The 13,977-nt window shown below is 42.4% G+C and overlaps 2 protein-coding genes across 3 annotated transcripts in view; one reads left to right on the top strand and one right to left on the bottom strand.

Moving 5' to 3' along the window:
• CHMP4C (charged multivesicular body protein 4C) overlaps positions 1–5,862 on the bottom strand; it is a 37,152-nt gene extending 31,290 nt beyond the window's left edge. For both annotated transcript variants that reach the window (XM_053941808.1, XM_053941798.1), the window contains exon 1: positions 5,659–5,862. In XM_053941808.1, the coding sequence (XP_053797783.1) occupies positions 5,659–5,854 (196 nt within the window). In that variant the 5' untranslated portion in view covers positions 5,855–5,862. The remainder of the gene's footprint in view (positions 1–5,658) is intronic.
• Positions 5,863–7,067: 1,205 nt separating this feature from the next.
• On the top strand, positions 7,068–13,746 carry ZFAND1 (zinc finger AN1-type containing 1). Its single transcript, XM_053964751.1, has 8 exons — positions 7,068–7,177; positions 8,206–8,248; positions 9,504–9,543; positions 9,904–10,031; positions 10,117–10,208; positions 11,017–11,141; positions 12,953–13,108; positions 13,252–13,746. Exons 1-8 carry the CDS (start codon positions 7,123–7,125, stop codon positions 13,420–13,422), a joined length of 810 nt encoding a protein of 269 aa, XP_053820726.1. The 5' UTR covers positions 7,068–7,122; the 3' UTR covers positions 13,423–13,746.
• Positions 13,747–13,977: the final 231 nt, after the last annotated feature.

Genomic DNA, 13,977 nt, shown 5'->3' with positions numbered 1-13,977 from the left:
AGATATGCATATTCTGAAGAAGTTGCACAAACACCAAATGATGTCACGCACATGGCAAATGTAAGAATTGTAAAATTCTCATCGGCAATTCTAAAATACTTAATTTTTATTTAATCCCAAACAATGCTTACCTACTTATTATTTCCTTACTTATTTATGCTTAGTATTGGTAGAGTTAAGACACCAGCCACTTCCTTTCTTAGCTTCCATTGGATCACATTTGATCCTGGATTCTTAGTTAAGGAAGCTAGAGACTCCAGACAAAGGTAACAGTCTGAAACTGTGCATAACACCAGCTGGGCCAGAGAAGACTCTGAGGCCCTGTGGACTGAGGAGCACTCAGCTGGAGCAAGCATCTACCAGGGGGCAGTCTTTCTAGTCAGTGTTCTTCAGAAATGGGGCTCTGCAATGGTGCTGTTATTATTGGCTGCTCACAGAGAAAATTGATTTCCTCAGTTACACACAAAGCAGTTGTTTTCAAAATCCTGAAGATCATTTAATTAAACCACACCCAAATCAAGAAAACACAGGAGAAGCTAAACTCTCTGCGACTTCAGCTATTCATAAACAGCTTTTCCTAATTATTGTGGTGCAAGATATTATCTTCCTTCTCTTTAGTTTTACCAGTCACTTACTTATAGGATAAAGCAGCCCATAGGAAATAAGTTCATACTCCTTCCTTATCAACCAAAGCATTATACATTCTCACACCACACTATATGATTTTCCTGATTTGTGTTAAATGAATGCCCTTTATTGCAGACTGTTTTGCTACAGTAGCTCCTATCACTAATTTATGAGAATTTCCTTGTTATTTGAAATCTATTTTCCTGTGTTTTACAAAGTACCTAGAATTTTAGTGCTTTTCTACTGCATATTACAAGCGTTTTTAAATTTGTGTGTAAGTCTTACAGGACTGAAATGCTTCTGCTTTATAATGCTACCACATTGTAATTACCAAACTGGAGAAGAAAGTATCTATTAAAATATAATGAAATTGAGCAGAGAAGACAAACTCACTTCACTAAAGGTCTAAGAATGGCACTGAAAAATGGTGTTCCCCATTCCAAAGATCTCAAAGAAGGAAGACAGCCTGGGAAGGATGAGTTTGAGCAGAGGTAGAGTCTGAGGAAGCAAGTGTAATTAACATCAGTTCATTCAGGAAGAGGTGGAGGGCTTCTCCAGGAAAAAAACACAAAAGCAGTCTCATACACTTTTTCTTTTGTGCTCCAAAAAAGCCAATTCAACTCTTGAAATTTTTAATGTCAGCATTTGGCTGGGCTTTAGCACATTTCCTGTACTCCTGAATCCAGTAAGCAGGATACAGCTCATAGATTAGGAACCACTGCTTTTAATATGAGTTTTTATTTTATAGTCAAGGTGTCTGGAACCGGAGAAGACTATGTCAGTTTAAGTTTGCATATTAATGAACTCCTTTTATACAGAAGGGCACTTTTCCAGTTTTGCTACAATGCTGACACTTTAGTAAGGAAGCAGAAATGGCCAGCCGGGCAATAAGAATCCTGGCCACACTGAATATCCAGATTTCAAAAGGAAAAACAGAAGTAATTGCATAGGAAGAGTTGTGCACCCTTTTCATGGTTTCATGACAGATCAGACTGAAAAGCAACAGTGCAGTAATACCACCTTTACCTAATCAAGCAGTCAAGCCTACTGCCAACACCCATCAGTACAGAAAGCACCAATGATCTCACCATCTTCTCAAGCAGAAATAAAACAGTTGTCTAATAATCCTCATAATTACCATGATGAAACTACTAAAGTAGGAAAAGAGTGTTTCTTCTGAAGATGTAACATGATTGTGAAAATACCAGATCTCACTGTTGGATACAACTCACAAAACTCTGCCTCAGGCCTGCAAGGGATTCATGGACTGCAGCTTCTATCTCCCTCACTCCAGGGACAACAGAGGGCAATGCTGCTGAGGCCATAAAAATCATAGGACCCTAATTAGGCTCATTATCAGCACTCACAGTCCTTAAAGCCTTGTGGAGGAAGCCACATGCAGCTACAACTGAGAGGCTAAATCAAGAATAATAATTAGCTGGACCAGTTATAAGTATTCCAGTTCACAGCAAGACACTTCAATGTGATCATGAAAGTCAGAGAACAATCACTGTAACTCACAGAGCAAAGACACATCAAGGGCTTTCCTTTATGTCCCTGCCAGAAACCCTCACTCCCAACCTGTCCCACAGCCTGCCGTAGGCATGACTGTCCTGTCCATCATAACACACAACTACCACATCATTTTTTGGCCTCCACAGCCTCCTGGTTACACCCAACTCACTGAAAAGGAATGCTACACGGCTACATGAGCCCTGCCCAAACATAACACACGTTTAGCAGCATCTACTTGTGAAACCCTCCCTGTTTTTCCCACTTTCTTAATAGGTTTTGTCCTCAGTAGTACTATGTGGTTCTTTATGGTTAAGATTTAATCCTATTCTGGATGGCTTAACTTCATTGTTTTTATTGAGTTTTTTTTATATTTTTAGGATCTGTGAAGGACATTGGGCTGAAACAACACACATTCATGTGTATGTTATTTTCACAATTACAGGCATGCTTCAGAAAACACATTTTCTTTTAAACAAAGTTCTCAAATATTCAGTATCACTTCCTGTTCTTTAAATTATGTCCTTCAAAATAATGGATAAGAAAAGCCAATATGTAGATGGAGTTGGCAGCTACGCACTAGCTTATACTGAGAAGCCCCCAAAAAGTACAGCAAGAAATTTTAAAAGAGTTTGTTCCTGGAATGGAGAGACATTAGAATTCAGTGCTAACTGTGAAAAAAAATATTGCTTCTCATGACATAACCTCTTCAGGAGGAATTTCAGCAAACAAAAAACCCTGGAGTGGTCAAGCTATAATCAGATATTAATGGGGAATGCTGGAAATGCATCCCATCAAAAGTATAGCTAATTTCAGATTAGGTACAGGAACTGCAGAGATACTCCATAAAGGAAAAGCCAGGAGTATTTCAGTGATGTTTCACATCTATGGCATAGATAATGCATTACAGCTTTTAAATCAAGTTAAGCCTACTGATGTCACATGAAACCCATTCAAGAGTCATATGAAGTCATGAGAAATTGCTGGTGCTTGAATCTGCTCTCTCTTGTGTTGGTGCAACTGACTCAGACTCATGCACCAAAAGATCAAGTGTGATCATGCTAATTTGGTGCATTTTCTATCCCTAGATACATCTTGCTCCAGTTGCAGACAGCTCCATTTTAGTTTCCATAGCCTTCTACGCAGATGCAATGAAGAAAAAAAACCCCTACATTAAAAATAAGCAGTGACATCCCTCCAAAACACTCATGTCAACAAGGCAGTGTAGATTAAAACCTTTATTCTCTCATTTGTATATATGTTTACATAATGTTACAATAGATGGTAGTTAGCACAGATTTTCTCTGAGCTATACAGTACTACACACTAGCTAATATGATGTCAATGTAAATCAACAGTAATTAAACTGTAAAGCAATTGACATATCAAATGAAGACATATTATTGGGGATTTAAGTTCACTGACTATCCTGCTAAATTTAACCACTTTGGCACAGCAAGGTTATACTTTAAACAATGTATAGTTCATATTGTTTCTCCTCTGACTGTACTTAGGTTACCCCATTTTGGTTTTAGAACCATTTTTGGCATGAATAAAAACTGCCTCACTGCACTTTCAGCTCTACTCTTGCCTCTTTACTGTTCTTAACTGTTCCTCCCTGAGCAAATGACAAAATAGGAGGCAGTTATTTTTAACCACAATCAGCTCAACACTACAGTTTGCAATACGGCTCCATGAACAATTTAATAGATAAAAAAACTAGGGCAATTGCATATTGAGCACTGCAGTGGAAACAATGATCTGGGAGAAAAGCTTCAGATATCAAATGCTGCATGCCTGAAGCAAAAGGCCAACACACACCTGAAACCACCATCAACCAGCTGAGTTAAAGATGAAGCAGATCCACCTTTTCCCAACAAATTCTCATTCCTGTCTGTGCCCCACTCTATCTTCACAGGTGCACAAACACTCATATAGCTACCAGGTCAACTGGATAAGTGAAACTTAAGCCATCCTGGGTAAAAAGAATAACCCAAACAAAGAAAACCACAATATTTTACAATATCCAGCTTTCTGAAACACACCCTTCAGGGAGCTCTGCGAAGGGAAAGGAAGGGAGCAGCACAAGGGCAGGAGCGAGGCAGGAAATGCTTCTTCTTTCTGCAAATGTGCCAGCTTATATTTCAGGTTTGGGATGAAGTTTCAGACCAGCATGTCTGGATTTAACCAGGAATTGCTACAGTCATAGGAACCAACCTGTTTGCTTGTACCAGCCCTGCAGCTCAGGCTTTTGCACAATGAATTCAGTCCCAGAAGCCACCTGGTCACTTTGTTCCATAGCAAATTAGCTTCCAGCTGGATCATCTTCCTGAACTAGCTCACTGTGACAGTACAGAGGTGCCAGTACCTGGACAAGGGACCAGGAGACACTCTAGCTGAAGCCAGGGGAATAGAAAGTGTGAGGCTGGGACAATTGTGACAGCTCCCATCCTCTTGAGCAGCTGTCACAGTTGAGCACTCAACTGAGTTTACTCCCTCGACTGTGCCTTCAAATCTCTCCCATCTTGACCCACAATTTTAAATCCATTTTAACTAAAAGTTAGTTTAGTTAAACTGCTTTTTGCTAATAATTATTAAATGCTAAAGTATTACAAATACATTAGAGGGCCAACCAGGACACCTCTAACACAAGTTCAAAGTTACAGGCACTGTTTTTTAAATTACTGAGTAACAGAACAAGCAGGCAAAAGACCTACTTTCTTGTTACATCACAGATCTTTAATTCAAAATATTCTTCTTCTGTTATTAAGCATTTAAATTAAAATACAGGTCAAATAGGCCTCTATGCAACTTCAGGAAGTAATTAACTTGTTTCTCTGAGGCCTGTATATACCCAAGACACTGACTACCATCATTTGCTTCCCAGGGGTGACAACATCAGTATACATAGAAGCCAGACCTTCTGACCCCTTAGCATCCTCTCCTTTGTAGCTAACAGTAGTCACTAATGCTCTAAGCTATCATTCTTTTTTTGGTTGTACATATGCTTCTTACATTATTTGGACAAATCATTGCATCATTTTGTTGCTCAGTTGTCAGCAACGGGGATAATGTGCATTGATTCGTGACTATACAGGAGATCTGCACATCCTTCATCTCGTTCGCCACCTGCCCAGCCAATGCTGAGCCCCCAAACAGCGATTCCCTCCCCTGCTGAGCAGCAGTACTCTGCCCTCCGTGTATCCAGCCAGTACCTGCATCGACTGTGGTGCAAAGCACGAATAGGAGAATCGCACAGGAAACCACAGACAGTAAATTTGTGAGGAATAACAAATTCCCATCCCGCTGTATGAATCCACAGTTCATTAAACACTAATCGATGCCAAAACCACCATCTAGCCTCGAGTGTGGTGATACTTGCTCGGAGCCCACAGCCGAACCACACTGCACACCTGCGGGGCCAGGTGACGCGGCGCAGCCACATTCCCGGCGAGACCCATCGTACCCAGGGCGCTCCAGCCCCGGGATTTAACCGCACGGGGCCCGGCCCGCACTCACCTCGCTTGTTCTTGGTGCCGTGCTGCCGGGCTATCGCCAGCTCCCGCTCGATCCGCGTCTCCAGGTACTCCTGCTTCTTGCTCAGCATCTCCTCCGTCTCTCGCAGCCGGGCCAGCGCCTCCTGCGGCGAGGGACCCCCGCGGCCCTTGGAGGCGGCCGAGCCGCCCCCCTTGAAGAACTTGGAGATCTTGCTCATGGCGGCGATCCCAGCTCGGCGCCCGCCGACAGAAAGGTCTGGCGAGCCCGGTCCTCAGGAATCTCCCCGCCCGGCACACGCCGTGACAGCACTTCCTGAGCCCACGGGCGGCGGCGGCACGGCACCTGGCGGCGGGGCGGGCCCGGGGGCGGCTCCGCGGAGGCCGAGCTGCCGCTGCCCTCAGCCAGAGCCGGGCAGAGCGGCGGGAGGAGCCGGCGAGCTCCGCGGGGCAGCCGCAGGGTCCCGAGCCGGGCCGGCGCTGAGGAGGGGGCTGCGAGTTTGTGCTTTCCCCCTAACTTTTTTCCCGTCACAGAATCTCAGAATGCACATTGGGTCATCCCCGCTGCTCACGCAGGGTGATCCTAGAAGCACATGGCACAGGATTGCATCCAGGTGGCTCAGTATCTCCCAGGGAGGGAGAGTGCGCAACTTCTCTGGGCAACCTGTTCGATTGCGTGGTCACTCACACAATAAAAAAGTTCTTCCTTGTATTCAGGTGGAAAACCCTGTGCCGTCAGTTTCTGCCTGTTGCCTTGTCCTATTGCTTGGAACCACGGAGAAGAACCTCGCCCCAGCCTCTTGGCACCCTCCCGTAAGATGCTTGTAGACATTGGTGATGTCCCCTCTCAGTCGTTTCTTCTCAAGGCTGAAAAAGCTCAACTCTCTCAGTCTTTCCTTCGAAGGAAGGAATTGGAGACATGCCGCAGGAAGGTGGTTTGGGAGGGCATCACCCTCGGGCACAGGCGTGCACGCGGGTCAGGACTGGAAAAATAACACTGAATTCTAAAGGAATGTGTTTTTTTACAAAAGTGGGGGGTGCGCCCCTAAGGAAACCTCAGTGGCACCAATAGGTTGCAGGGTGCACGAAGTGCTTCGGGAAGTCGGGCTACCTCCGCACTGCCTCCGGGAACCAGGCTCTGCACCATGGGACGACGCAAATAGCGACACAAATCATGCCTTTTTTCCCTTTGAAATAGCGCGAGGCGCACCAGCCGCCGCTCTGGGCCCACTGAAGGCTAAGGCTTGGGCCGACACGGGCTGCTCAGAGCAGGTTACCCTGAGTCCAGTGATGCAGCCGGTCCCGCCGGCATCCCCACCGCTCCTAGCCCGCGGGGCGGGCTCAAGCTCAGGCTCAGCCCAGCGCGGGCGGGTCCCCACCGACTCTGGCCCCGCCTCTGCCCAGCCCGCCCCGGGGCCGGTCCCGCCGGCCCCTCCGCAGCGCGGCCGTGCCCGCCCCGCCACTTCTCCGCCTCCTGCGTGCCGCCGACATGGCGGAGCTGGAGGTGGGGCAGCACTGCGGGGTGCCCGAGTGCCGCCAGCTCGGTAAGGGGGAGCGCGACGGGTCCCGGCGGAGACGGGGATGGTGGGCCGGGAACGGTGCGGGGTTGCGAGCGGTGTCCCCCCGATCGGGGAGTCCTCTGTGCTGCTGCAGCCCTGCATAGTCCAGTGCCAGCGCCTGTCACCTCGGTTGTGTCACTGGGTGGTTAATAGCCCGCTTGCCCCTTCCTCACACTTGCTGCCGTCAGTGATCTCGGAGAGTGTGACTGGAAGTGTAACCTCTCAGAAAGAAGCAGCAGAACCGCCTATACAGAAAACTTTCTGAGAGATCACTCAGATGAAGGGATCGAGATGATCGTGACCTGAGTTGTGTGGTCCAGTTGCATGGTGGTCTGTCAGCATAAAATCCGAAGGATGGAGAAGCAGAGTAGTGGGCTGGACCTGGCATTTGCTGCCATTAATGATGTGGTGGAGTTCAGCAGACGGTGAAGTGATTTTATGTGTAAGAATTTATGTAGGCATAAATTCTTACACATAGGCAGGGGATGTGTACAGAGTCTTAGGAAGTGTGTGCAATTTTAATCACCCAAGGACAGTATGTATGATACGATGTGAAGAAGGGGCAGTGGAGGAGATACTCTCCCTTCCGAAGAGCCAGCATCTCCTCCAGTTGGCAGCCCATTAAAAAAAAATGTAAATTCTCCACTCTTAGTAAATAGTGTTCTGAGTGGTCTCACAATAAATTCAGTTTTTAACATAACTAGTAATTTTGATAGCTAGCCATATCTTCCAATGTCATAGCTTGATATAGAAAAAAAATTGAATTTAAAGCCTAATTCCAGCTTCTGGAATGTATGTAAGTATAATTTACCTGCTCATATGGTTTTTTGTAATACTAATAAGGGGAGTTAACAAAAGCCACTTCTAGCTAAAGTGTAGATGCAGTTGCTAAGTAACATAGCCTACCCTGTGATGTTGGTAAGCAAAAGTTAATCATGTGAAAATTAAGCCATAAACTATTAACAAAGCAACAACCATGTTGTCTTAACTAAAACCAAATCTCTTTATTTCAGATTTTCTTCCCTTTTTATGTGATGGCTGTTCAGGTATCTTTTGGTAAGTTCACAGAATCACAGAGTATCTCAAGTTGAAAGGGTCCCACAAGAGTCAACAAGTCCAACTCCCTACAACTCCCTACTCCTCACAGGATTAAAACTAAAGCATATGACTAAGTGTCATTCAGACAATCCTTGAACTCCCAACAGGCTTGGTGCCATGACCATTCCTTGGGGAGCCTGTTCCACTGCCCAACCACCCTCTCTAAGAATCTTTTCCTAATGTTCAACCTGAACTTCTCATTACACAGCTCCTTTCCATTTTCTCATGTTGTATGCTGGTCACCAGGATTTCCTCATCCCAAGTGAAGAATCCTGCACTTGCTCTCATTAAATTTCATACAGTTGGTGACTGCCCAACTCTCCAGTCTATCAAGAATCTCTCTGTGTGACTTCTCCACCCTCAAGAGAATTGACAGCTTTTCCTGGTTTACAGTGGTTGGCAACCATAACATGTATCCAGATAATTTATAAAAATATTAAAGAGCACTGGCACTAAAATGGAGCCCTGGGGAGCTCCAGTGTCCACCAGATTGAAGCAATTGCATTAACTGTGACTCTCTGAGGCCAAACCATCAGCCAGTTGCTCACCCATCATACTACAGACTTGTCTAGTTGTGTGCTGGACCTTGTGTCCAGAAGAACAGTCTGAGAGACAGTGTCAAAAGCTTTGCTAAAATGCAAACCACCACATCTGCTGGCTTCCCAGTGTCAACTAAATGGATGACCTTGTCACAAAGCTGATTATATTTTCTTCTTGGAAAAAATGTTGAGGTTTCTTGCAAGGTTGAAATCAGGTCCTCCACTTTGATTTACACTTCAGATTAGCAGAGGGCAGCTGAGAGAAACTCAGAGATTGGGGCAAATTTCACTTCTAACATATCAGAAGCTTCCAAGGGATTTCTGCCATTATGGAAGAAGTTTGATAATCCATTAAAACAGACAAGCAGTCTGTTTTTTCAGTTTATTTGAACTGAACTCTTACACATGCTAATGTCTTCATTCTCTTGAAATGGTTTGTTTATTTTGAAGCATAACTTCCAAAAGCCAAATGTTTTACATTCTGACAAAGAATATGATCTATCCAAGAAGTGAAATGCATAGGATAGAACAAACTTTGGAGAAGCTTCATTATCTAATTGAATTTTTCCATGAAAAAACTTGTCAGATTACTCTTTAAACACTTAAATGTTTTCACATGTAAGTTTTTTTCCTGGAACATTGATAACAGTGTGATATTTTCTTTTTCCGCAAAGCCTTCAGCACAGGAGCCGGGATGCTCATGGGTGTTCTGAGGTAATCTAATAATATATGACAGCCTTAAATTAAAATTCCATGCAACTTAACTCTGTGTTTTCAGACTAGATGAATGCATATGGTATATAAGTATGAATTATTTAACTGAGAATGTAAAAGGCTTGAAAAAAATGAATCTACTCTTTTTCTTCTTGTCAGAAGTAAATTGACTTTGAGTAGGATGACAGTTCTTCTTCAACCTCTGAGCTAAACATAACCAGAGCAAAAGTAGGAGAGAATAGCTCGGCCAGGTTTGCCCATAGAATGGAGAGATCGCACAGATCTTTGAGAAAGCTGGGTTGGTAACTTATATCTATAGTATCTGTTTATTTACACAAAATATGTTGTATGTACTCCTAGGTGAATGTAAGAAACAGTTCTGTGAAACCTGATCAGCACAGATCTTACCCATGCTCATACAAGGACTGCAATGGAAAGGAGCTTTTGCCAGTGTTATGTCCTTACTGTGGAAAACATTTTTGTCTCAGGTGAGTGGAGCAGAGTGTTTAAACATCAATATTCATTCACTAATGTATGGAAAATGCAATAGAAGTTTTACTTTGTTGTTTACAGACATCGTCATCAATCAGACCATGAATGTGAGAAGCTGGACACACCGAAACCTCGAATGGCTGCCACTCAGCAGCTTGTTCAAGATATTATAGGCAAGCACAGAGGCACATATATTCTTTTTCTTATATATTTTTCAGAACACTATTTGAGTTTCTGACTTCCTTTGAGGGGTCAGGTTTGACCAAATAAGAAGAAAGCATGGGAGTTCCTTGGTTGAATAGCCCTAAACTTACATGTCAACATTTAATACTGTTCATCTAAACTGAGCCAAAACAACAGTACAAGGAGAATCTCTAAAGATTAAATAGGGTGCAGGTTGCTTTCAGAATTATTGTCTTGTTGTCATTCTACAAGTCCTGTACTATAATGAATTGTACCTAGCTATTATTATTTATGTATTAATCCACGTGCAAACAATGCAGTTGTGTTGGATGTGTATGTCAATCTGCTGGGATCACACCTACACAATCAAGATGCCCAGAAAAGTCTGATTCTACCATGTAATGTTTCGCAGGTTTTAAACAAGCTCTAGGATGGGAAAGAGAAGAAACAGGAGAGAGAATAAAGCACTGACCAGCTGGCCAGTGGGGTTATGTGTAGAAAGGAGGACCTGAAATGTTGCCATATGAACGCTGTTATGGCCACAGGTGTAGAAACTTCAGAATTTGTATCTATTTGGCTTTTGTAGCCTGTGTTTACATGGTGATAATGCTCATCTACCTTTCAATGTAAAGGAATTCTGCTAGAACAAAAAATGCTGATACATGACTTTGGGAAAATATGAACAGACACAAAAAGGGATGGGATCCTGGGCAATATAATGAGACCCAACAGACTAAGTGGGTCTGTGTCATGAAATGGTCAGAATGATGACATTAACAGGAATAATATTGTTCTCAGATTCTAAAAAGAGTGATGAAGTGAAAAGCAAAAAACGTAAAGGAGCCAAAAACAGTGAGACAGCAGCAAAAGTGGCATTAATGAAACTGAAAATGCATGCATGTGGGGACAAGTCCTTGCCTCAGGTCAGTGATGTTTGTTTTCAATAATTGAATTCTCAAAGGAACTGAAGATTTCTAAATTGTTTGATCTTCATTGAATTCCCTCAGCTTGATTTTGAATTTAATTTTGCAAGACCACAACCCCTTAAATGTACATTTCAGCCTGGTACCCAAAAATAGTCTCACTAGTCTTATGTCTGTTATAAGATGTCTGTGTGGAGTTTGGAGCAGTGGAATTAAATTCTATTACTTCATAGCAGAAATGTGTTTGCCTGCCACATGGCTGTCACACAGCACTGCAGGGATAAATGGGGTCTTTTGAGGATTCTTGGCAGAAAGATGAGAGCACTAAGTTTATCAAATCTTATTATTTTAGCAAGTCTAATGATCAACAGAGCATAGAATTTCATTATTAGACTAGAACAGGATTTCTAGAATCACTGTAGCACAATTCTATATGTAGTGCAGCACAGAATTTTATAGCTTGTTGTTCATAAACTGGACCCTTTTTGCAGATAGCATCAAATCTTAATACTTGGCTAGCAATATCAATATTTCAGATCATCTAGCCCTGAAACATGTAATTGCTTGGTTTTCCCACCAAGACTGAATTCATATGTTGGGGCATTGCAGTGGACAATGTAAGTCTTATCATAAGAATGTGCCTTAAGTGTTTTAGTTTGCTAATTTTGAGGGTGTAGAGGGATGAGTATGCCAACTGGGATTGGTACCAAGATGTTTCAGCTGCAGATTCAACTACTCACCCAGAATTAGCATCTGAAAATTGAGGGTGTTGTATATACAAAACCATTTGTATTTGTAAAAAACCCATGTGAGAAATGATTTTCATAAACTGCATAACACAATTATCATCCCATTTGTGAAACAGGGAGGAAGGAGGTACAGATAGCAATCAGTACAATACAGTGGGTATTGTGATCATCTTTTTACAGCTGAGGTTTCTACGAAGGTAAAGTGATGATTCCTTGAGCATACTCCAGGTTTGTTCAGGCCAAAAAAATCTGTCCAAGTTTCACTCATTTCCTGAAATGATAAGAAATTACCCATTCTTGGGAATTATCCAAATCTCTGTGAAGGTAAATGCAGTCCCCATCTAGAAACAGTTTTTCATGTGCCCTTTATTTTGGGAGTTAGTAAAGGGACAGACAGGTATTTTAAACTTCATAAGGGTAGTAGTTAATAAGAACATTGTCACCCTGAAAAAAGAGAGGTCTGACAGTAGGGGGTTTATTAGACATTTTACTGGTTGGAGAGCAGGAAAATGAGCTTCTTCCACTGGGCATCTGATGGGTGTCTACTGGTTATTTTAAACATCAAACAGCTTTAAGTAGGGCTTTACCCCATTTTCCCATAAGGAAACTTTGCCCTAAAGCTCATTTTAGTGGACCATTCCATTTCTTGACTGCACCATTGCTTTGAGGACATGTGGAACACGCAGGCAACTCCATGATTGTCCTAGGATTCCTGGATTTTTTCTTTTTCATGAATGTCATTGTCAGACTGCACAGCAGAGGGCATGGGAGTGTCAGCAAACTGTTGATTAAATCCTGCCAGAGTGGTAAGACCATCAACTTTACCACAAGCAGAAGCTTTCCTTAAGCCTTCCTTATTTTATCTCCAGTACAGGTGTAACACCACCCCTCGGGTGCTCAAGGGAGAATTCCAACATAATTAATTTGCCAAGTGAATCAGGAGGCTTATTTCCTGCCCACAATTCATTTGGTCCCCAGAAAAGATGACATCCTCTGTGAGGCCTTGGCATTGTGTCTTCATCAATTGTTTTAATTTTTGTCTTATTTTTCATGTTTTTCTAGACAGAAAGAATTTACTTTCAAGTATTTTTACCAAAAGGGAACAAAGAGAAAAGCAAACCCATGTTCTTTTGCAGTAAGTGGAGTATTGGCAAAGTAGTGGATTTTGCAGCTTCCTTAGCAAGCCTTAAAAATGACAACAACAAATCAACATCCCAGGTAAGTCAGCAATAACAAACATTTTCCAGGTTTTTGCATTTTGGTTTTAGTTTTTCTTTAGCCTTTTGTGCCTCTCCCACCCCACTTCTTCCATCTTGGATAGACAAATCTTGGTGTTAATTTCTGTCCTATTTGTCTTACAGAAACTGCGATTATGCCATACTGCCTCTGGAGAAGCCTTGCCATTTGAGCACACACTGGAAACATGGCTATCTGATAAAGACTATCCACTGTACAATGGAGGAAATATTATTCTGGAGTATCTTGATAATGATGTTCTATTTATAGAAGACACAGAATCCTATTTTAGTTAGTCAATAAATTTTCACAAACAAAAAAACCCCAGTATTTTTAGAAGCATGGTATTAAAGCAAGTTTTCTTTTTAAATTACTGGTATGCCAGAATCTGTCTTCCATTGCAAAGACGCAATTCCCATCAATTTCTCAGTTGCTTGACTGATAGAAGAACTATGTCCTGAAAGGAAAATTACAATAACTAATATTGCAGATATTCATATTCTAGAATAAATTCTTGCTCTATTGAGATGTATAATATTAAGAATTTTTCCTTAAATTTGGTATTTATTTTTGTATAAGTGGTGGGGACAGTATGTCTTTATAAATAATGAAAACGTAAACTTGCAGTATGACAGTTTTCTAAAGGAAAGAAACATATTACGCTAATGCGGCATCTTTTCTACATCTACACGAACAGCTTTGATTGCATTTGGAAACCAGCACTATCCATACACCGGCTTCACGTTTTCTTGTAATAGTTTAATGACATTTAGGAGGAAAGCTTTATGAAGCAAAAGAAAATTCACTCAGGTGTCTTCCTGATTGTAAATCTTATTGTGTGATTAGGTGGG

Source organism: Vidua chalybeata, chromosome 1 (genome assembly GCF_026979565.1).
Source record: "Vidua chalybeata isolate OUT-0048 chromosome 1, bVidCha1 merged haplotype, whole genome shotgun sequence".
Classification (NCBI taxonomy): domain Eukaryota; kingdom Metazoa; phylum Chordata; class Aves; order Passeriformes; family Viduidae; genus Vidua; species Vidua chalybeata.
Note: the sequence above shows the minus strand (reverse complement) of the source record. Positions and strands in the feature narration are given on the sequence as shown.

Coding starts and splice junctions, on each gene's coding strand:
- ZFAND1 (XM_053964751.1), top strand. CDS start 7,123: ATGGCGGAGCTGGAGGTGGGGCAGCACTGCGGGGTGCCCGAGTGCCGC. Junction 8,249..9,503: donor GGCTGTTCAGGTATCTTTTG/GTAAGTTCACAG, acceptor TTTTCCGCAAAG/CCTTCAGCACAGGAGCCGGG. Junction 11,142..12,952: donor GGGACAAGTCCTTGCCTCAG/GTCAGTGATGTT, acceptor ATGTTTTTCTAG/ACAGAAAGAATTTACTTTCA.